The sequence below is a fragment of the Peromyscus californicus genome, unplaced genomic scaffold (assembly GCF_007827085.1).
Source record: "Peromyscus californicus insignis strain IS unplaced genomic scaffold, ASM782708v3 Scaffold_8__1_contigs__length_139910024, whole genome shotgun sequence".
In the NCBI taxonomy this organism is placed as follows: domain Eukaryota; kingdom Metazoa; phylum Chordata; class Mammalia; order Rodentia; family Cricetidae; genus Peromyscus; species Peromyscus californicus.
This window is the reverse complement of record NW_026294606.1, coordinates 67,119,126-67,143,968: the sequence shown is the minus strand read 5'-3', so window position 1 is coordinate 67,143,968 and position 24,843 is coordinate 67,119,126. Positions and strand designations below refer to the sequence as shown.

Here is a 24,843-nt window from a genome sequence, read left to right as displayed (position 1 = left end):
CAACACTGACTGTGTGTTAGTTATGTATATGACATGGAAACGTCCTAGATGATAGATTGTGTTAATCCAGCGCTTCAAATTACTCTGCCTTGCTACCATACTTAAATGACAGATTTTTCTGAAGCCTGTGTCCCAAGTAACTTGGTTAGTGAGAACCTGACTTCTTTCACCTTACTGACTTGTACTTTTGTTTTAGATTCGAGATGGTCCTTTCCAACAAGATCCCGTTCTTGGGAAATTCTGCACTTCTCTGTCTACCCCACCACTCCAGACTACGGGCCCCGCTGCCAGGATTCATTTCCATTCTGATGGTGACATCACTGACAAGGGTTTCCACATCACCTATCTAACCACACCATGTAAGTAACCGACCCACTGAGGACTGACCGTACACTGGGACTGTGGTGCTGTGCTCACAGCTGCTTGTTATAGGGATGCCTCACATGAAGGCTTTCTTAGATTAGTGCCATGCCTTCATGGATATTTCTCATACCACTTCATATTCATTCTTTATCTCCGCAGTGTTAAATACTATAATACCTCTTAACCCTTCAATTATGGGATCCATATTATGATGGAGACCACAGGCACCTAAATTGAACTAATTCAGAACCTCAGTTCCCTAGTGGTGTTTTCTGTTTTCTTGCACACAAGATTGTTTATGAGCACAGTGCGGTCTGTTTGAGAAATACCTAGCTTCATTCTTGGATCACATCCAGTGCACAGAAACCAACTTCCAGGAAGGTATTGTTCCAGTTCCTAGAGTTCACTTCCATACACTTAGCTATGGTACCTTCAGCTACATTCAGACCTGGAAACACAGAACAAAAATGAAATACTCTATGGTTTTCATTTGAGTGAGTTAGAGGATTTCACTTTTGACACCTATTATTGTGTTCTCAGTGAGAGTTCATGGGGGAAACACCTTGTAAATCCCTGTATCAGGAAAAATAACAACATTCTCATTGGTCCCTTCTCCCTTTGCTTTGGCTTCAGGCTGAATGCAGTCGGTCTCAGTAGTTCCTATAGCTGTCTTATCTATCTATCTACCTATCTATCTATCTATCTATCTATCTATCTATCTATCTATCTATCTACCTACCTACCTACCTATCCATCCATCCATCATCTATCTATATATCTATCTGTATATCTATATCATATGCACATATCTATGTGAAACTGAAAATCATATAATGAGTGGCATGGACTTACACACAGTGGACAGAGCAGAGTGGAGCAGGAGCGAGCTAAAGTTTTGACAATTGAATCTAGTGTATCAAGCCAGAGGATTGCCATCCCCGTGACCATTCCCTCCTCCTTGGTTCTCCTCAGCGGATCTGCCCTGTGGTGGGAACTACACGGACACCGAGGGTGAGCTCCTCTTTCCTCCCTTGTCTGGACCTTTCAATCGCAACAGACAGTGTGTCTATCTCATCACACAGCCCAAAGGAGAGAAAATAGATATCAACTTTACCCACGTGGAGCTGGAGAGCCAGATGGGCTGTACTCACACTTACATCGAGGTAACCTTTCTCCTCAGTGACCCTGGGGGACACTCATTACAATCTTCACCTTCTGTAGAGTGGTGGTGGTCTTCAAATGACTGTCCAGCCAGGTGCCTCTAGATCTCCAGAGAGCTGGTCAGAAATGGCATTTCATACCTCTCCTCTGAACCAGCAGCGTGGGGAGTGGGAAGCTGCCAGGTGAAGGGAGAGTTCAAGGACAAGTACTCAAGGGATCTAAAAGGATCCGTCTACCACAGACCTAAGGAAGGTGAACAACAAGAACTTGCTAAGGGAGCTAGGGAAGCACAAAAAAGGAGAGTTGAAACTAGAAACTCATACTAGTGCTCAATTATGAGCTGTTCAATGGAGCCCTGATCACCATGGCCCATGCCCATGAGCAAATGTAACTAGATTTATTGATAGGATTAAAATTTCTGGAGCAATTTTATCTGTCAGGCATCATAACATAGAGAAAGTCAGATATTTGCTCATATTACCCGGCCAGTCTTGACACAGTTTTACTGACTCATTAAATCCTCACATTCTCCCATTTTAATCTCTGGAATCCTAGGCTCAGAGATGTTAACTTTCCTGCCCACAATTGGTGTTTAGTAAGTAGTGGTTTGAATTTAGGAGTTGCACTGGTCTCTTGCAAGAACAGACTTGTAATTGTGTGCCTTTAACCACAAGAGAAGCTTAGTCTTCCCTAGAGACTATGGCTCTGTGAATTCCACACCTTACTCTCAAGTCACAGGAGACTGTGAGGCCAGGCACATTAGTTGTCGAAGATGAGCAAAAGCATCACTGTGATATGGAGGGACTCTGCAGAGTTTCTGTGTATTCCTGACGAAGGTTCTTCTACTAACTGTAGGACCTGTTAGTGCATCTGGAATGACAGACCCTCTGTGTCTTCGATGAATACTCTCCATGGATTTCTACCCATCTAGTGAACTCCTTTAAATTGTTGTGGGGGAAAAAAATCACAAAACTGACTGACACCCAGCAACTTAATTTGTAAAGCAGAGTGGCTGAGTATTTTGTAGTTAGAATTGGACTGGGTTAAATGATCTAAGTTATGACTTCAGTTCTGTTGTTAGATGTCAGTGTAACTTTGGGCAATTCTTCGAGTACTTCAGTTTCTACCTCAGTAAGATGCCTTATCTATTTATTTAACCTCTGGGAGAATAAAATCAAGGAAAGGAATGAGAAAGAAAGCTTTAAAGGTTATTACAAAACATTATAAAAATGTAAGGTCTCCTAGACTAAATTTTCACTCTTGCCTTGAAGAGCTTATCAGCACAGAATCAGTCAATAAGACTCTTCCATAGCCAGCCATATAACTAATTACATTCTGATATGTGCACAACCCATAAGGTTTTGATGGAAATTATAAAAGATCATTGGTATCTTAAAAACCACACATTTGTACACATACCTATGCATGCACACACACATATGCATGCACACACGCAGATATGCATACATGCACACACACATGCATACACACACACACACACACACACACACACACACACACACACACACACACATCTTAACTAAAGTTTCTACTTCTAAAAACACATTTGCCCATGGTCAGGGTGACATGGTTACAAAGGGTGAATTCAAAGAGAGATTAACTTTTAGTTCATTTGTTCTTGCCTACGAGAGCTTTTCAATAGCATAGAACAGTACGATAGATCTTTCCAGAACACAAAGCAGTGCCCTCTCATTAATTTCATGTGCGGCTTAAGCCATCAGGACTCCTCTGAATGAAAGACACGGGTGGTAGCAATGAAAGTTTATGTTTTTGTTCCAGAAAATTCCAGTTGTAGATTGAGTAAGAATATCTAAAGCATATGACATTAAAGCTGAGGCTTGAAGTAGGCTATGGAGGGAAATGAATGGAACTTTACACCCCACTTATATCCCAAACCATATACCCCACACTCCACTCAGGGAAACTGGAAAAGGATCATTACAGGAGAGGCTGATGGAGTGGGTGGGCCTACCTTCTAGAGAAACAGAAGGATTTCTGGGGAAGATCCCCCTTCTTAGGAGTGTGCTGCATCCTTGCACAGCCTCCAGGGCCAGATCTGACTGGGGTGGAGAGAGAGAATGGAAGAAATCAAACACATAGACCTGCAGAAGAGCTGGGATCAGGTGTGCTGTGCTCTCTGATGGAGAAAATGGAGCATCCCAGAAGCTTAGCTTACTAATTATGTACACTTGGGCAGAAAAGCAGGGCTATTGCACACAGCTGAACAAGGAGGTGGCCTATTGCATATGAACAAACAAGGAAGCAGAACTATTGTATACCAGTGAACAAGAAGGCAGGTTTAGCTGACCTTGGCAGGAGCAATCTCTATAGGTGAGCAGTCTTCAGGACATAGATATCCACGGGAGAAAGCTCTGGTGGACATTCTCTGCACGCACTATCAACATCTGCACACAGACCATAGCAAGGCTTTGCCATCCCTCCGAGCCTCATCCCGAGTGAAGGCTTTGTCACTTTCCTGTGGTTCTGAGGTTAAGGTCCTTAACATTGTTACATCCATGTCAACAGCCCACATTCACTCAGGACTGTACTTGCTCAGGGCTTTCTCCACTCCCCACAGACATGGAAATAAATTCTATATTTATGACACAAAATGTAAAAAATATTATAAAGGAGTGAAATGAAAGAAAAGAATTGAGCTCTTGACTTTATCTCTGCTATGACTGGTCTGAGGTAGCTTCCCCGAGGACAGTACATATTGAATCTACAGGTGGGGAGTTGACAAGACAAATATCCAAGGGAAAGGGGATACCAGGTACAGTGGCCAACACAGCTCCAGACACTGAATGATATAAAAATATGATAAGTAAAAAAACCCCTAAAAACAGACTATAGTGACTAGAATCATAGAGGAGAAAAGAAATGGAGTAGGCAAGCAGGAATCCTGTGTGACCATACAGGCCGAGATAAAGAGGTTGTGTTGTGTTCCGAGAGCCCTGCAACACTCTTAGCAGGCTCTTAGCACTGTGCCTATCACTGAGTGGTCACTACAAGACAACGATGAGAATGATGGGAAGGAGAGAGGGAAGCTTGTGTGCTGGGGTTTAGAATCAGGAGAGAAGATGCTCTGGGAAAAATAGGTTGCATTTTCTTGATTTTAGAAAGTAAGTTTTAAAATCTGATAATTTTATTGATAGAGGTATTGGAATCAATACTATTTTGTGAGACCTCCAATGTTCTTAAAATGCTGAAATGCTGGCCACAAAGTGGTCAAACAAGCTAATGAAGAATAAAAATCAATAGCCAATAATAATGATGATAATACTAATATAATTAGGCTGTGCCTAGTGTCACTCATCTTCTTTCCCTTGCATATCATTCTCTCATTTGGGGGAAAGTCACAGTCCTTTCCCATTCACCTATATTAGATGAACATAGTTTTTAAGATCAAGTCCCTCCACCACCAAGGAGTCAATCAGCCTGCAATTCAATTCACAGAGAGTATGTTAATATGTTTAATGTTACCATATGGTCAGGTTCCGTTTTCAGTCCTTGGATGGGTCAAATGTCCTAGTTTTAGCATATTTGGTTTGTGTTGAATTAAGCTTTCATACTTAAATGGATTTTAGAATTTGTAGTGTAAAAACAAATCGGCATAGTTAGCACACGGAGAAATGCACACGTGCATTAAGCATGGCTTTGAGACCTGATCTCTTCCAGATGTCAACATCTACTGCTTACTCAGCTCTACAGCTCACACTTACAATTTCATATGAATTATGTTTTGCAGCCCAGTTAATCTTAGCTCTCTGTACAGGAAATAGTTCCTTTATAAGAATGCAGGTTTTAATGGGCAATTTTTCTTTAGGAGCTAGTTCAACCTATAAATGCCATTTGCAATGCTTCACAGGCTAAATAGCCTGGGTTACTCATTATATCTTGGGCCTTTGGGGTTCTAATGTTGAGTATGTACAAAATGAATAAACAAGTCCTTGAGAGGCAGGCAGCAATACTCAGTTGGTGAAGAACTTACCTTGCAAGATGAGGGCCTGAGTTTGATCCCTAACCCATGTGTGGTGGCACACATTTGTAATCCCAGCGCTGGGGTGTTCGGGACAGGTGGCTCCCTGAGGTCAGCCAGTCTAACCTAATATCTGAGTTCCAGACCAATGAAAAACTCCATCTCAATGGAGGTAGATGATGTTTTTGAGGATGACACGTTAAGGTATCCTTTGACTTCCACTTGTGCATGTACACACATACATATGTGCACCCTCACATATGTATGCACTTGTACAAACACAAGCACACACTCATATACAGTGAAACAAAATAAACCCTTGAGAAGCCTGAGCCCAGTTACAGAACACTGGTGTTTTGCTCTGTCCCTGTGGTTCTTTTGTAAACATGATCACTAAATTAATGGATGTACTATACTCCCTCTGCAAGTGAAAATGGCATGATATCCACGACTTCTTAAAAGAAGAGATACTTTGGTGTTGCTAGAGTTTTCCTGCCTGGCCCACAGTCAGGACAAATCTCTCTCACCCGCCAGTCCCAAGCCGCTCAAACCCGATCAAGTAAACACAGAGACTTATATTGGTTACAAACTGTATGGCCGTGGCAGGCTTCTTGCTAACTGTTCTTACAGCTTAAATTAATCCATTTCTATTAATCTATACCTTGCCACGTGGCTTGTGGCTTACCGGTACTTTACATCTTCCTTATCCTGATGGCGGCTGGCAGTGTCCCCCACTCAGCCTTCCACTCCCAGCTCTATTCTCCTCCTTGTCCCGCCTATACTTCCTGCCTGGCCACGGACCAATCAGTGATTTATTTACTGACCAATCAGCAACACATTTGACATACAGACCATCCCACAGCACTTTGGTACTACAAGCCAGTTTCAATATTAGTTATCTTTCTTTAGGTTGTGTTATAATAAGCAGTTAATAGCATTCTCCGGCAAATAAAACATGATAGCAAACAGAACATACCCCATGGTTCATGACTGTGCTTACTGTCTGCCCCTCTCAACATGTTGGTATGGGCTCTGTTCTGTTGGAGCCTCGGCTGCTGTCTTCTAGGACTTTGACTTTGTAGGACCCAGGCTCCTGGTCTCTGTAGTGGAAAAAGTAAGCAATGATTGAGTCACCAATGACAGTCAAAGCCTCTATGAGGAAATAGGTTCATCATATCTGCTCGAATTCCTCAAGGCTGAGCAATTGACTGTGGTGAAGCTCACAGTCAACCAACGGAAAGGATTGTGTGAGTGCTCCATCGGGAGACATAGCAAGTCTCATGGCAGAGAACAGATATTCAGTCCTCTCACACAAAAGAAGCGATTATGTGATTAGGAAATCGTTTATTCTAGCATCCAAGCACTAAGAAAAGAGGATTTTTTTTTGGATGAGAGTATGAATTTACAAGTGCTAGGATATTAAGTACAAATGAATTTGGGGTCAGTTAGAGCAGTTAATAAATTTTATTTCAGTATCTCTCTTTAAAATGTGATGGTTACAGTATTGCTCTGCCTGGGATCCAGGAAGAGTTCATGCTTTCAGAATTAATGAGGTTTCCTTCTACAAGGAGAGAAACCCAGCCAAAATCAATTGCACCTTCCAGGTTGAGGGCCCTTGAGGCCTGTAAGCTCCTCTTATAACATCTGGATGGCAGCTGCATTCCCCTTGTTAATGTCCTTGAGTTTCACTAATCAGGACCCGGAGGACTAGCCCACTTCAGCTTGCTCTGATGCTGTTTTTCTTCCTTCTTGTCATCTTCTCATGGGCTAATAGAAAAGAGAGACGATGGTCATAGAAGAAGCAAACAGGAGCTGGGGTTTAGAGGGCAGGGCACTATGTTACCATTGTTTCATGTGTTCTAGTCTTCACAGTAGGTAAACCTCTCTTAAAGGCCAATTGTTAGACTCTGCACTTTCACATTAACTGACCAACAGGAATTTGTCAAATACTATAAATACCTACTTATAGGAGGTTTTGTTTTGTTTGTTTGTTTTGTCTTTGTTAGATACTTGAAAAGACAGTTTCTCTCCCCTTCGAGACCTGCCGTTTGGTCAAGTAGCATAACTTGACTTAAGTGTAAGAAGTTTCTGTTGCAGACATCAAGAGTAGGGAACTGGTAAAAGCCTGATTCAGTGGAGCGGCATGAGATTACCTCACATGGCCGAGCTTTTGAAATAGTTTTAGTTCCTACCTTCACAGAACATTGTTGGATGTGGATCCACCTGCAAATTAGTCTGCATGTGAGATGTTCTCATGATAGCATTCGGAGTATAATACACATGATGTGTGTTGACAAGCATCCTTCCAGAACTTTGTGCTTCTACCAGTTTTGGAGGAGAGGAACAATGTCACAATATCCCACCAATCTTTCCTTTACTAGCCACTGCCCTTAACCTAAATAATTCTTATCAACCTCAGCTTAAAAGACATGTCTCCTGAGCACTCCTTAATTCCCTGCATGCAGAAAGCTTTTCTGCTTGAAGATCTTTTTCTGCCCTCATTTTACTATCCTGAAATGAAATTCATCTATATAGATTGCCACACATTATATTAAAACATTAAGTTATGATTAAAATTAAGGCAGGAAAATAAAAACTGCATTTATTCCAATATGTGAGATGCCTGGACAAACTTTGGTTTAAGATAAAACAGAGTCAGCTGTTTGTCTCCTAAACTACCAGGAATTCTCCAGAATAAATGCAGGCTGATGTGGCTGTATGGGCTGGCGACTGATTTCTCTGAAAAGTGAGATCCTCTTGGCAGCTTTCCCGAAGGAAGAAAAAAGTACTTTTTCATTTGTATTCTACTGGTCATCCAGGGGGAAATTGCGAATATTAAAGATTTCTGAAAGTACTTTATGTTAGATATGTAAAATTGGACTAGATTTTGTGTTTAAGAGCCAAACTTTCACCTGAGTGAAAATCACACAGGATATTAGAGAATCCTTGCGTGTGACTCTCACATTTCAGACTCTCTAGTGGTGTGAATCTTAACTACTCTATGCTGATCACGCCCCACCAGCATCAGAATAATAGATAAAAACAAAAAAATACACCCACAATTTCCCAAATGCCTGATTATGGTGCCCACTGCGAAGCCCTGGTTAAGTGACAGTGCTGAGACCTGCTTCTGCGGGAATGTCACACTTGCCAGTGACCCCAGAGAGTACCTGTGCCAGTGCCTGTGAGCACTGACTGTCCCACAACACTCCCGCCAGCGCAGGGCCTGCTGCTTGCTGAGACCTCGATAATGCTAATTGAGAGTAGATTGATATTGGGGTGCTCCGTCCTCCAGCATAATGTCATGGAACTAGAGTCTCATGTATATCTCAACTATGGAGAGAATCTCCAGTGTTTTACCTTTACAAAGGTCAGAAACAGCAAGAGTTTTTTTTAAGTCAATATTTTAATACCGGAAATCTTGGGAAATTTCACAGCCATCTCATAGACTCCTTCCCATCTCATTAGCTAGGCTTAGGTGGAGTAACTTGCTACTGTTATCAAGGCAGGAGGTTGGTGGCAGAGGGGGACAGGAACTGGGCCACTGCACTGATTTGCTCTAATTTTTATTGCATGTATTTATCTGTTTGTGTATTGTGTTGGGGGTGGGAGCTGCACTACAGCATGCATACTGAAATCAGAATACAGCTTAGAGGAACCGGCTCTCTCCTTCCACCATGTCAGTCCTGGGGAATTGAACTTGGGTCATCAGGCTTGGCATCAAGTGCCTTTACCCACTGAGCCAATGGTCTGTAAATTTATTTTCTTAGAACTTTGTTTAGGATTCTGTATCTATATTAGTAAGTGAAATTGATTCACAGTTTTTATTTTTTACTGTTTATGTTGGAATTTGGTAATAGAGAGCTGTGCTGCACCTGGGGGCCTTTGAACAAGTTATATGTGGAAATTATCTGTTCCTTAAAGGTGCAAAAAGACTTAGCAAATGCATATCATCCTCTCACAGTGCTTCCTTCTCGAGGAAAGCAGGGTGAAGAAACTGTGTAATGATGCTCCACCTGTCCATTGTACAGGATTCCTATTTTCCTCTTCTTCAGATCCTTTTAGTAATTTACATAATTTTATGAAAATAATCTATCTTGAACATTCAAATACTTTAGCAAAGACCTGTACACAGAATTGTATTTAACTGATTGAATGTTTCTTAGACGCAGTGTTTGTAATGTTTATAATTTTTGTTTCTAATTATAATTAGACATAGTTCTTATTTTCTTATTAGATTTGTCTAAAATTTGCCTTTGGTGTCCCCATTCACAACCCTCCTTTAAAAAGCTGTTCTTTGGTGTATTTATGAATCTGCTTCCCTTTGTATTTTAATTATCAGGATTTACTCTTACTACTCTTTCTTTTAGTCATTTTATTCTGTGTTTAGCATTGATTCTGTAGGTGTGCTCTCTCTCTCTCTCTCTCTCTCTCTCTCTCTCTCTCTCTCTCTGTGTGTGTGTGTGTGTGTGTGTGTGTGTGTGTGTGTGTGTGTGTGTGTGTTTCTCTTTCTGAGTATGTCTCTTCCCTCTCCCTTCCTCCTGCCTGCCTATTTTTTTATGTTTTTGGTAATAAACACAGTTTATACCTTGAATTGTGGGTTTAGTTGAACTTTCATCTTTTGTTATGATGTATTCTTGACTTTTGTTGGGGAAACTATCTTCAGTTATCGATTTATTTCCTCTTTGATACCGTGGAAATTATTAGCATGTTTTAAGAATTATGTAGTTATGGATTGTATTGATTAAAGACTTTATCAATATTTAGTACTACTAGTTGGTGTTAAAATTGACCTTCTTACTCCTTCTAAATGTAATAGAGGCACTAACTCATTAAACTTTTATTTATTTCAAATGTGCCATTGACTAGTCTCCAAATACTACCCTGACTACTGAAGTGACTGTCCTGACTAGCATTACAAATCCTTCTTTACTTTTCTGCTTAGGTTGGAGACCATAACAACTTACTTCGAAAGATCTGTGGCAATGAAACCCTGCTACCTATTAGATCGATTTCTAACAGAGTCTGGATCAGACTGAGAATAGACGCTTTAGTCCAGAAGGCTAGTTTCAGAGCTGACTATCAAGTTGGTAAGGAAACTTCTGCTTACTTGTGTGTGCATGTGTGCATGTGGTATGCATGTGCACGCGCGCTCGTGTGTGTGTGTGTGTGTGTGTGTGTGTGTGTGTGTGTGTGTGTGTGTGTGTGGTGTGTGCTGGTAGAGGCCAGGGCATTGATCTTTTCCTCAATTCTTTTCCACCTTATTCAGATAGGGCCCCTCATTGAACATAGAACTCTGCAATTCAGCTGGATCGGCTGGCCAGTAAGCTCTAGGGAGACACCTATTTCTGTGCTCTCCCCAACCCCCACCACATACTGTACTCAGCTTCACGGTGCTGGAGATCAGAACTCAAGCATACGCTTTATTGACTGAGCCATGTTTTCATGCCAATCTGTTTTTAAATTATTTTATTTTATGTGAATGGGCCTTTTGTCAACATGAATGTCTGGGCACAGCATGTGTGTCTGATGCCCTCAGAGGCCAGGTGAGGTGTCAGATTCCCTGGGACTGGAGTTGAAAGTGTTGTAAGCTGACACATGGGTGCTGGGAATCAAACCCAGATCCTCTGGAAGAGCAGCAAGTGCTTTTAGCTGCTCAGCTGTCTCTCTAGCCCCCTAATGGTCCTTTCCTATTTGTTTTTTAATGTCAAATTACTGTTCAAACATTTTGATTTATTTTAGATATTATATGTTCTTGAATGGCACAGAAAATATTCCGAAAGAAGTGTCACATTCTGCTGTTTCTTTGGGCGGAGTTAGATTTGTAATGGAATTGAGGTCAGGAATTTTTTTTTATTTCTGAGCAAATATGGTTATCATTTTTCTGTTTATAGCTTGCGGGGGTGAATTAACAGGAGAAGGAGTCGTTCACTCACCTTTTTATCCTAATGCCTATCCTGGACAAAGAACCTGTAGGTGGACCATCTCCCAACCCCTCAGACAAATTGTTGTTCTCAACTTCACTGACTTTCAGATTGGAAGTACTGCCCCCTGTGATACTGATTACATTGAGGTAAGAGTGAAATACCATTGAATTACCCTAAAGGCACTATATGCTGTTTATATGAAAAAAAAAATGATTGCTTGTCCAGACCAATATCTTATAAGTACAGATATGAAGTTTTCTAGCAGAAGACTACTTAATAGAATCCAGTATGTATATGATTATATACCATGATGGGGGGAGATTTTCACTAGTATGTGTAGATTATTATTATGTCTTAAAAGTCAGTGGGCATTATAGTACAAAATATAATAGCATTGAAAAAGTAAAAGACAATATATTCATTCAATAGAATGAACAAAAAGCCCTTGACAGAATCTGTCTGCTTCTTATACTAAAAACAGTTTTTAAAAACTGTGGAAAGAATTTTCTTAATTTGATATAAGGTACCAAAACCACATAGATACCATCATGTACAGTGACGGAAATGCTAAATGCTTTGCCTCGGTGGTTGGTTGAGAGACAGGCATGCCATCTCCTCACTTCTGCTCAGCATTGTTCTGAAAACTCTCACTAGAGCAATGATGTAAGAATAAAATGCACCCTGAATGGAAAGCAAGAAATAAAACTTGTTTTACTCACAGTCCACAAGAGACTGATTCTGCAACCCCCCCACCACACACACACAGAGTTATTGATTGCCAACAGCTTCACCACCAAGGGCAACAGTTTTCCAAAATGGATATTTAATAAAAATTAATTTGGATGTATCTATTTTACCTTAGATTGGTCCCAGCTCTGTCTTGGGATCTCCTGGAAATGAGAAGTTTTGTGGCACAAACATACCATCATCTGTACCATCCGTGTATAATGTTCTTTATGTCACATTTGTGAAAAGTTCTTCTATGGAAAATCGTGGCTTCACGGCTAGGTTCAGTACTGATGATTTAGGTAAGAACATGTCTTTCTCTCCCACTTTTATGCTCCTTTCAGAATACATGGACAGTTAAACTAGGGATGTTTGTTTATGTGTGTAAGGCTCTGGGTTCAATCCCCACCTTTGAAAACACGAGTTCATTACAATAAGTGAATTATGAAAAAAATCAATTATTCTGTGAAAAATTATAAAGTACACTTAAAAACAAAGACTATACTTTCAACAAATACTTATCAATAGTTATCATATATCTATTAATAAAAGTGAAGAATCAGTTATCATCAATGACAGATAAGAAGCAACAGTTTCCTTCTGTGCTTTTAATCGATTATGATAGGCACATTTTATTTGGGACCCATGTATCTTATTCATTAACTGTTGTGATTATTATTATTTTAACAGAATGTGGAGAAGTTCTCACAGCATCAAATGGAGACATTAAAAGTCCCGGTTATCCAAATATCTACCCAAGTGGTGTAAATTGTACCTGGCATATAGTAGTCCAGCAAGGCCATGTGATTCGTTTGGCGTTCGATTCATTTTACCTGGATTTTCATTACAACTGCACAAATGACTACCTGGAAATTTATGACGTTGTTTATCAGATATCTCTTGGGAGGTAAGACTGTTTTATTGTTTGTGCTGAACTTTCAAGCACAGCATATAGTTTTTTTTGTGAGCCAGTACTGAACTTACATCATTATATATATATATATATATATATATATATATATATATATATATATATACATATATATCAGTTTTATTTTATAAATTGGCAATGTATTTTGACCTTTCATATGATTATATTTTGAAATAAAGTGCATGGAATCACAAGATCTAACTTACTGACAAATATATTATTTAGAATATTCATCATTCTACTGGTAATAACACAAAATGTCCACCTGGTACATATTTTTGAAGATATGATAAGTCATCAACTATAGTCACCTTGCTATGTAATAGATATCTTGGAATGTGCTCTCCTTACTACCTGATTTTACCAACATCTTTTCTTCCTTACTCCTATCCCCCAATTACCCCTGGGATCTGGTAAGCCCCATTACTTTATCTACTTTTTAAGAATCCATATATCAGTGATATCATGGGGTACTGCTATTTCTATGCCTGGCTTATTTAACTTAATATAATGTCCTCCAAATTTACCTACTTTGTTCTGAATGGCAAGATTGCATTTCTTATATAGTAGTATTCTATTATATATATATATACATATATATATATATATATATATCAATACCACATTTCCTTTATTCATTCATCTGTTGATGGGCACAGGCTGTTTCTGTATCTTTGCTATTGTGCATTATGCAGTAATGAACCCAAGAGTGCAGCTATTTCTTCAGAATGCTGATTTAATTCCCTTCAGATATAGCCTTAGTAGTAAGATCACTTGACCATAAGATAGTTACATTTTTAATTTCTGAAGAACTTTTGCAAAACTTTACACAATGGCTCATTCACATACTCATTAACAATGCATAAGGTTTTTTTTCTCTACATTCCCAACAATAACAAAAAAATCTCTTTTTTTATAACAGCAATCATAACGGGATGAGACTGTGGTGGAGTCTGAATGAGAATGGCTCCATAGGCCCCTATGTTTCAATGCTTGGTCCCCAGTTAGTGGAGCTGTTTGGGAAGGACTAGGAGGTGTGGCCTTGTTGAAGTGGGTGTGGCCTTGTTGGAGGAGAGGTGCCACTGGGAATGGGCTTTGAGGTTTCAAAATCTCACTCCAGCCCCAGTGTTTCTCTCTGCCTTCTGTCTGTGGATCAGGGTGTAAAGCTCTAAGCTACTATTCTAGTGCCATGGTCACTATTCCTGCCATGATGAGAATGCAATAACTCTGCAGCTGTGAGCAAGACCCCAGTTAAATGCTTTCTTTTATAAGAGTTGCCCTGGTCATGATGTCTCTTCACAGCAATTGAACAGTAACTAAGACAGTGATAATACATCATTGTGGTCTTGATTTTTCATTCCCTTGTTAATGAATAAGTAATACTCCCCTTTGCATAGATTCATGACTTATTTCTATGTCATATCTATAGAAATCCTTGTCCAAACCCATATCATGAGGTGTTTTTTCCTGTGGCTCTCATCTAGTCACTTCTCACATTTAACTCTTTAACACACTTTGAGTTTATTTTATTTTTATTTATTTTTTCTGCATATGCATATTTGGGTTTCCCCAGCATTTAGTACCACACGACTATCTAGAGTCTGTACATCTCTGTATTGTTTTTTCCATACTTTGAAATCTATGTGATACAGTTATTTATTTTAGTGTCTTTACTCATTCAGTGATTATGTAATTACTTTCTATGTTTTAGTTGATTATTCTCTCTCATTATGAGTTACACTTTCCATTTTCTTTTTGTACTTGATATTTTATAGACTGTTAAGAACTTTTAATTCTATGTTTGGAGCACCAGTCATTATACATTCTTGTAAAAATATTTTTGGATTTTGTCCTGTAATATTATTAAGTTGCTTGAACTGAAGTTGATCCTTTCCAGTTTCCCGTTTAATTCATTTATTTCCCATTTTTGAGGGGTTCCCTTTCTTATTTGATATTTGGTGTGTTGAGAACCACTTATACATTTCCCCTAGGGTTTCAGATGTTTTAGTGCAAAGTTAAAACCAGCCTCTATTATTATGTTTGTGTTGAAAGCAGAGTTCTGGTTGCTTTTTAAATATCTATCTATTTATGTATTTATTGTGTATCAGTTCATTGGCTGTATGTACATCTCTGTATCACATGGATGGTGCCCACAGAGGCCAGAATTGGATCCCCTGGAACTGGAGTTACAGTTAGTTACTAACCTCTATGTAGATGCTAGTAATTGAACCCATATCCTCCAGAAGGGCGGTCAGTACACATAACTGCGGAGCCATCTCTCCAACCTCCTTCGATTACTTCTTTTTAAATGTCTTATTACATCTTCTTTTCTTTTTATCTATTAACTTTGTAAACATTTTCCTTTTTAAGTTAGTCTCTAAATTTATTCCTTCTGTGTTTACTGCCTCTCACCTTCTTTAGCTTCTTACCTCAGTCTTTCCTCTTTTAAATTTTTTTTCTTCTTTTTTTAAAAGTAGTATCTGGGTACTTTTAACCATGACAAAAAAATGCAGTTTTTCCTAAGGGGAATAAACTTTAAGGATCATGTTCCAATTTAGGATACATGGCCATGTGTGCGCATGTATTTATTAATGTATCTACCTTCAGTCTTATTAAGATGGTAATTCTCTGTTGATAATAAAATGCTACTCTACATCAAACTTCTTTAATTCTCATATTTCTCACACTCAATATTTTAGCTTATTTTTGTTCCATATTACTTTTTTTCTTTGGTTCCAAGCATGCATTGGCTTGAGATTTCTATTTTTCCAGCCTTTTCTTCTTACATGTGTTTCTCAAGATAAAATATGGCATAACATCATTGCTGTAGTTGTGTTTTGGGTATTACTCGAATAGACTTTCTGAGCAAACTTTCTCTGTTCTGAAGGAACAATCACATGGTTTACTAATGACACTTTTCCCTCTCCATAAGCTAGCTGTTTAAAGACAGTAGACAGCTTACACCACAGACCACTAGCCAGACACTGTTTTTGATGCTTATGTGCAATATATTAACTGAGGAAGATGTTAAGAAGTGTGTGAAGTCGACAGAAAAAGTGGGGTAGCACAATTGAGCTATGTGTCCAAAGTCATGATGCCCCTGAGTGACAGTGGCTAGGGCTTGTGCTGGATGAGTGTAGAGTACATTGATTCCCTTTATTACAGTTCCATGAATGACTTCCTCAGTGTGCTAACAGCGGCCTAATGCTGCCCCTGTTTAACCTCCCATTTGTGTCAAGGCACTGAGCTGAACACACAACTATTTCAGTTAGGGAATCATGAACAAGCGTGTTTATGCTGTTACCGAAATATATTTGGTTTCAAGGGTGATAGAAAATAGATAACAACCCGTTCTCATCTTCACATGTCCTAAATTTTGGAATATTAGTTCAAATTTACTAAACGTTTAAAAATCTGTGTATCTCTTCTTTCTTTCTTTGGAACAGATATTGTGGAAAATCCATCCCACCTTCTCTTACTAGCAGTTCCCACTCAATAAAGATCATGTTTGTGTCTGACTCTGCTCTTGCCCACGAAGGCTTTTCGATACAGTATGAAGCAATGAATGCATCATCAGGTAACATTTTCTCTATTGCAAAAGGGATTTAATGTCTAAAACACACAAATACTTACCTGGAATAAAGTATAAAGACAATTCCCACCTTATTAAAAATAGGGTAGCCGGGCGGTGGTGGCGCACGCCTTTAATCCCAGCACTCGGGAGGCAGAGCCAGGCGGATCTCTGTGAGTTCGAGGCCAGCCTGGACTACCAAGTGAGTTCCAGGAAAGGCACAAAGCTACACAGAGAGACCCTGTCTCGAAAAACCAAAAAAAAAAAAAAAAAAAAAAAAAAATAGGGTAATGCTGCTACATGAGCTGTATTCCTTTTTAGGGTTTCTGAGCCTAATTTTGTTGTTGTTGTTGTTGTTGTTTTTGTTTTTCGAGACAGGGTTTTTCTGTGTAGTTTTGGTGCCTGTCCTGCATCTAGACCAGGCTGGCCTCAAACTCACAAAGATCCACCTGGCTCGCCTCCCGAGTGCTGGGATTAAAGATGTATGCCACTGCTGCCTGCTGGACCTTAATTTTTAGAGCATACTTAGAAAAATATTTGATAGAGAAAAATAGCATCCAGAGCATATCCACAGCAGGCACATGGTACCTCTACTTGCCAAGCATTCCACAGCTTGGGGAATTTTTCTGGGCCTGGACTTATCGTTCTGATAGTCTGTGTCCAGTCATCTTTGAGGTGCCATTTTCTATAACCCTTAGCCCCATAATAAATAAAGGAGAAGTTCTCCCACTCAGCATCCCTAGTCAGCTTTTCTCTTCTCTTCCAGGGAGTTTGGTCACTGTACTTTGATCCAGGCAAAAGTAGTTCAACTTCTGTGTTTTGGAAGCATGACTTTAGAAATTCAGAGTGCAAGGGGACCTGTGTATGTTCCTCGCTGGTGGAACTCACGGGGGCAGATAGCTCACTATCTAGCCCAAGCACATGGGGAGTGACAGCTCAAGGATTTCGAGAGTAGTGTGTTTTGTTGTGTAATTGACATTTTCACTGGGCCTTATTCAGGTGGTTAACAGCCAAAGACCAAAGTGGATTTCTCAGGAAATTACAGTGTGTGCACAATTTTCCACACTGTAGTTTCTTCTCTCTCATATGTTTGGCCCTAAACCACACTGAATATTAGATTTGGAGTAAGTCAGTTGAACTTCGTGGGGTACAATTTTCTCATCTGTGTAATTAAAAGATTAGATTTGATGATCTTTGAAATGTTTTCTGGCTCTGATCCTCTATGAACATAATTTTAATTTGCTGCATGAATAAGCTAGTTGTATCTTAAATAACATGTAATTCAGGCAGTGCTGGCTGCAGATATCATGGAGATCTTTGCAATAGTATACAAAATGAAACATAGTTCTGTAATGATTGAAATTATTGTGTTAACACTACACCAGCTTGGAAGGCGGTATGAAGGGAAGTGACAGCCAAGAGCCATTAACATAACCTGGGGAGAGGGATAATAAATTCACAACTTAATAAAATTGTTCAGAAAGATACGATGCAGGTAAAACTCAACAAATCAACAGGTAACCTAGACAGGAAGGAAAACTGATATAGAGAATAGAGTACAGCATGCTCAACTATAGCATTTGCTCAGAAAGCATGGCTGGGTTCAATCCCTCCCAAACCCTCTAACCCGGAAGAACAAAGGAAAGAGAAGAAATGAGAGATGAGAAAACCCAAATGCTAAAGCAAGAGACACTGGAGGAGCAACTGCAGTCTGTCCACCCTGCTTCCCTGTGTGTTAGTCATTACCTTAGCGCCACCCCCTTGGTCCAGACAGAGCTGAAATCACAGACAAGGGAGCACATCCTCTCTGCCCCTTGACTGTTCCTTGTGTGTCTGCCTTTCGCTGGATGAGCTCAGAGGACTGGTTAACACAGTCACAGCATTTGACATAGCAATCGGATGAAGGGACCCAGAAAGTCATATGGGTGGCTGGATTGCATGAGTTGCTGAGGCTGGCCCTGTGGTATGTCTCAGGGCACAGCTGGCTCAGGAGATTGGAATGGAGGTTAAGTGGGTGGGAGCCAGGCAGCTGACTAGTGTCCCAGGAGCCTGGATGAAATGAGCTGCTGCTTGGAAGGACAGAGGTGAGGACTCTCTTTTTCAGGTAGCACCCTTTTCTGAGTATTTTCTGTAGACTGAAATCATGTCAGATAAAAGCACCAGAGGACACCAGTCACTGGCCTGTAACCTATTTTATTCCTCTGGCAGACATTAGTTTTAGGGTGATGATGATGGTTTGAACTGTTGATGTCTAGTTTCTTAGCACAGTCCTTGAACGTTTCCCTCTGAATCTGCCCTGTCTTCATTTGATAGAGTCAAAATTTCCTGATTTGAATCCAATTACACTTCCATCTGTAGTTTCTGCCATAAGGCTATGATGTCAGCCCTTAAATATTTGTTTGGGAGGAAGGAGATCATTCTTGTTCATACTCTGACTCCCTCTGTAAGCATGCAGCTGCAGTTCTCATTCAAATGTGCCTGGGGAGATCAAAACGAAAGACATAACAAAAGCAACGATGTTGGGTAGAAACTCCTAACAACTCCTTACCACCAATTATAACATTCAGCATTTACTAGCATGAAGTAGAAAATATTTGGATATTGAGATAATATAGTTGATATACTTTACCATTTAAGTTATAATCATATCCTATTAACATCTATTACTTATCCACTGATTAAATATAGAACTAATAAGAAAGAACTTTACAAGTCTAAACAAGGGCAGAAATGAACTTAAATTTTAAGATTAAATAATATCTATTTCACAATTACTCCATTGTTTTTCCAACTAATTCCTGATTCATTTATTAAAACTGTGGAGTTCAATAAAAACAAAAGAGTGGAAAGTATCAGAGTTATCATACAAAGTTAGGCGTCTCTTCACAAAATCTGACAATCTCAGTAGGCATGATCGAATTTTCTTTTTATGATGTGTCAATAAAGTACAAAGAACAGTCTACCCTAATTAATCTTTTAATGAGGGAGATCTCAGTCTAGAATGTTGACTCTGTCATCTAAGAATAAATAGCTGGCTTGTTTAAGAGCCAGACTAAACAACCAGGTTTCACTGTGTAGTCCATTTCTATTGTCACAGGGCTACAGTAGAACTGTGATGAATGTTTCTTACTTTTTGCAAAGAAAAGAGCTTCACAATTATCCAGAGAAGTAGCTAAACCTGGTCCAAAGCACAATATTATGAACAAATATAAGTATAAAAAGGTGAATCCACTGGGATCTCCCATCCTTTTCATTCCCTCTTACACCCCAGTGAGTATTTAGTGCTAGTTTTCAATGGGCATCTTGGAATGAGCCTAGAAAGAGAATGCGTGAAGTTAAGAAGGGATAGCCAAGAGGGCCACAGGGAATTTATTTCAAAGAAATGGGCAGAGAGCAATCTGTTTTCTATTTTTTAAATTTAAATGTGGTAAGAACAGCATTCTCAGACTCTAATGGTCATTTTAAAAATTCTTCAGAAAGAGGAGATTGTCTTGTTATAAACTCAGGTATCTGAGTTCAATTAGAAATTCTGATTAAGGTCTAGAGTAAACTTTTACTGAGCAATTCAAATAGATCTGATTGAATTTGCCTTTATAGTTCATTTAAAAAAAAGCTATTACAAAATGGCATGATGAATGATGATGCTCATGTTTGAAGGTCCTATTTACTGTAGATTGAAAGTAAGGCCCAGGACAGTCAGCCGGCTGTTAGTGCCAGCTTGACTTGAAACACCTTGGGCAGTGGTCAGGCCTGCCTTCTTCCCTTGCTTGTATACCTCAATCAGAAATTTCTGATATTGCATGCTCAAATATTTTTTGGAAAAGTTTTTTTTTCAAATTTATTAATCTCTAAAATATTTTCCTCTAGTAAATCTTAAATATTTTCTTATGTTTGTGTGTGCCAATAGCCCACCAATTCTCTTCTGGGTTTGTGTGTGTGTGTGTGTGTGTGTGTGTGTGTGTGTGTGTGTGTGTGTGTGTGTGCATGCACATTCACCAGTGTGTTGGTCCTTAGAATGAAAATAGTGCTTAATTGTCATATTTTTAAATCTCTCACTAGTCTAGGTTGACATTCTCTCTGTAGAAAAACTAGGAATTATAGGGCTGGAGAGATAATTCAATGGGTGGGATGTGTGTGTGTGTGTGTGTTTGTGTGTGTGTGTGTGTGTGTGTGTGTGTCTTTATATGAGTAATTGTAAGATCAATTAAATTTACTCATTTGTTAGAAATCATCACCATATACAATCTTATTAACTGATAGATTTCCATATCTTACAGGCTTCCTACATTGTATACCTTTACAACATCTTCCAACTTCTCCCCAGATCCTCATATCCACAGTTATATTATTTCTGTATATATGGCCTTCTTATATATCAGCCAAACAGTGTAATATCTTTGTTTCTTTTCTAATCTATTACAATATCATAGAGTCCATCCTTGTTTTTTTTTATTTTATTTTATAATTTAATTTTACATATCTGCCACGGATTCTCTTGTCCCCCCCCCCCCCCAGCCCACCCCCCATTGCCATCTCCTCCAGGGCAAAGACTCCCCTGGGGATTGAGTTCAACCTGGTAGATTCAGTCCAGACAGGTCCAGTCCCCTCCTCCCAGGCTGAGCCAAGTGTCCCTGTATAAGCCCCAGGTCCCAAACAGCCAGCTCATGCACTGAGGACAGGTCCCGGTACCACTGCCTGGATGCCTCCCAAACAAATCAAGCTAATCAACTGTCTCATTTATCCAGAGGGCCTGATCCAGTTGTGGGCTCCTCAGCCATTGGTTCATAGTTCATGTGTTTCCATTCGTTTGGCTATTTGTCCCTGTGCTTTTTCCAATCTTGTTCTCAACAATTCTCGCTCATACAAACCCTCCTCTTTCTCGCCAATTGGACTCCTGGAGCTCCACCTGGGGCCTGGCGGTGGATCTCTGCATCCGGTTCCCTCAGTCATTGGATGAGGTTTCTAGCACGACAATTAGGGTGTCCTAAGCCTGAGTAGTATAATATTTCCTTAACTTGCTTGACTATCACCAGGGGCTGTTTGAGTACACTGTTTTCTTTGTAGAAGGGTGTTTAATGACAGATTGAATTTCTTTGGTGGATCGAGGCCATGGAAGATCTTAATATTTTTTTTTTTTTGAGTTAGCTATGGCAGTTTGCGGCTGTGAACAAATTTATCAAATTTATTTGCACTGTTTTCGTGAGTCTGCTCTTTGGCTGGCTGGAGACTCTGTAGTGACTCTTCCTCTTTTACTCCTTCTCTATTTCTACTCCACTTTACTTGATTTCAGTTCTCATCTATGTTACTTCTTTTAGTGCATTACTTGTTTAATTTGTTTCTTTTGAGAGCTTGTTCAAAAGTTCTGGTAGGTGGGGCATGAAGCTGGTCTTCTCTTTGACTGTAGAGTGGCGGTCTTCTGTCTTCTATTGCATAAGGGTTTCCTCCGATCCAGAGTGCAAGTGGGTCTGAGGGAAGGACACACATGCAGCTGGGGATGGGGGGGTGCCCACCTGGACAGACTCACTACTGTAGTCCTCACAGCAGGTACCCCTCAAGTCCTGTTTACTTTTTTTTTGCTTTAGTTTCTTTGGGTGAATATTAACTAATTTGTTTTCTGATTGGAGAGACAATTTGCTTTAAACATTTGAATAACTGGCTGACACTAAACTGTGTGTGGACTAATGAGTTTGTTAGTTTTGTCACTTCAGCAACACTGTGTCCTAAATTCCGTTTACAGCCCATTAGTCTGATGATTTTTATCTATAATTTTCATAACTGGGTATGAAACACTTAGGATAAGTCTCTTCCCATACCTTATACTGTCCTCTCTCATCCTGGACAACTTTTCTCCCTCCCTCTTACCTTCATTCACTCCCTCCTTTCTTGCCTTCCTTTCTGAGTGAACTGTCACTGTGAGCCTTCTCAATAAACTAAAGCCTTAGTTTTTAGAGTAAGTTCAAATATTTAACCAATGTTTGTTACTTCACAGGACACACATAAATAGTAGAGCCTATAACATTTTATATGTGTCTTTGTGTTCCCAATGCCAATGATGTTCCCCCCACCCCCTCCTGGATGAATATATGGCAACAATTAGGGAAATATAACTACACAGCCTCAGCATTTATTTCATTTGCAATAAAATATAATAGCTCATTCTTCTTACAGCCTTTCGTCATGGATTCTGTCTACTCCAAGGACCTAGATTTAGGTCATTACTGGATGAAACTTGAAGCTAGATGAATAGCACAGTTAAGCTAGACTTTCTTTATAAAACATCTTGGATTGTAAGGGCATAAGGGAGTGATGGGCTGTTTATTGAACATAGTCTGAAGAGACTGAACAGGCAAAGTTCAAACAAACTGGAGAGTCATTGCTATTTAATTAGGATGCAGCATTCCAGGTGGGCTGCTAATCATTTCATGGTAATAGTTAAACATACTCTTCATAATTACACTTTTCTTAGGCTCTTTCTATTTTGAAGTATAATGATGATTATTGCCACATGTTTATGGTAAGGTAGATACTTTAGCTGCATCATCTCATTCTCTTAACACAATACCCAAAGTTAGTAACCATCTCCATCATAGAAATGAGGGCACTGAGATCAGGAGATCGGTGGCTTGCTTGTTTCCATGGCCTGTCTGTACTCGAGACAGACTTTGATGGAAAGTCCCTTTGACTTTAGATATGCATTACCAAACCCAGCTCTGGTCTCCCATACCGTCTCCAAGGTGAAGACTCCTTCCTGGTCATTTCTCATAAATACATACATTTATAAAGGGAAGTTAGGAAGAAAAGTACAGAACTGAATTACTTCTAACCCCCCTGATATCTGCATAGTTTAACCCAATTTTAATGTTTATGGTAACTTATATGAATTAGAAAAATTGTAGCGTTTCTAAGATAAAACTGTTATTCTGTCAAAATATGTGACTATGTCTGCCACATTGTTAAGATATAGGATTTGGTTGCACCTGAAATTTTAAAGACATTGTTTCAAAAATGAAATAAATCTTTGAACAATAAAAAATGCTACTGAAGTTCAAGTACAGGGGCTCAAATTAAAGCATTGCACATAACTGGACATATGCAAATGTATAATGTTTCCCATTTCTCTCTCTGTTTCTTTTCACAGTATGCTTAGAAGACCATACAGATAACTATGGAGGAATCACCTCCCCAAACTACCCCAGAAATTACCCCAATAACTTGGATTGCATTTACAGGATCACAGCGGGATTCAATGAACAGATTGAATTGGATTTTATAAACTTTGAACTGGAGGAGGGCTCGGGGCAACAGTGTTTCGATTTTCTGGAAATCAGGTATGGCTTTTATTTCATTATAACCTTTATTTTCATCAATAATCTTTTCAGAAAAGATTAAAGGAAACATGGAGAGTCTTGTAAAGTTATCTTTTAAGTTCTTTATTACGACATATAAAATTTATCAGTTTAAATTAAATGTAGAAGAAAAGGAGAAATTATATAAGATTTGGCGGCTATTTGAGACTTCACTTTCTTGATTTAAATTATGTTTTTATGCATGCGTGGGGTGTGGTTGTGTGTATGTAAGTGCATTGCCTGTGAAGGGCAGAGGAGGATGTTGGATCCTCTGGAGTTGCAGGTGGTTGTGAGCTACCCATTGTGGATACTAGGAATTGAACTCTGGTCCTCTGTAAGCATAGTAAGTAATCTTAACTACTGAGCCATCTTCTCGGCCCCTGATAGTTATTTCAAATTCTCATATTAGAAATATTTTATAATAAATTTCAGATTTTATTTAGGCAAAGGAAACAGATGTACTGCTATTCCAAAATGTGATGCTCACTATTGTTGACATTTAGTTTCATTTCCGTTGCTGTGATAAAATACCTTGATCAAAAGAAACTTAGGTGAGAAAGGCTTTATCGTAGCACACAATTTCAGGCTCCAGTCTGTCATAGCATGCGAGCAAGATGGCAGGAACTCAGCTAGCCACATCATACCCACAGTCAAGAGCAAAAAGAAATGAATGCATACACACTTCTTGCTAGCTTACTTCATTACTTGAGCTCAGCTCTATCTCTCTATCTCATATGACTCAGGAACCCCTGCCTAGGGAATGATGTCCCCTACAGTGGGCTCATTCTTCCCATGTTGGCTAATTAAGACAACACCCC

At 39.4% G+C, this 24,843-nt stretch overlaps 1 protein-coding gene across 1 annotated transcript in view; it reads left to right on the top strand.

The window, feature by feature from the left end:
* Positions 1-24,843, top strand: part of Cubn (cubilin) — a 225,852-nt gene that overhangs the window by 35,272 nt on the left and 165,737 nt on the right. The window contains 8 exon segments of the mRNA XM_052729218.1: positions 197-359; positions 1,336-1,526; positions 10,470-10,614; positions 11,419-11,597; positions 12,314-12,479; positions 12,868-13,084; positions 16,555-16,685; positions 23,818-24,007. Of these exon segments, the coding sequence (XP_052585178.1) occupies positions 197-359; positions 1,336-1,526; positions 10,470-10,614; positions 11,419-11,597; positions 12,314-12,479; positions 12,868-13,084; positions 16,555-16,685; positions 23,818-24,007 (1,382 nt within the window).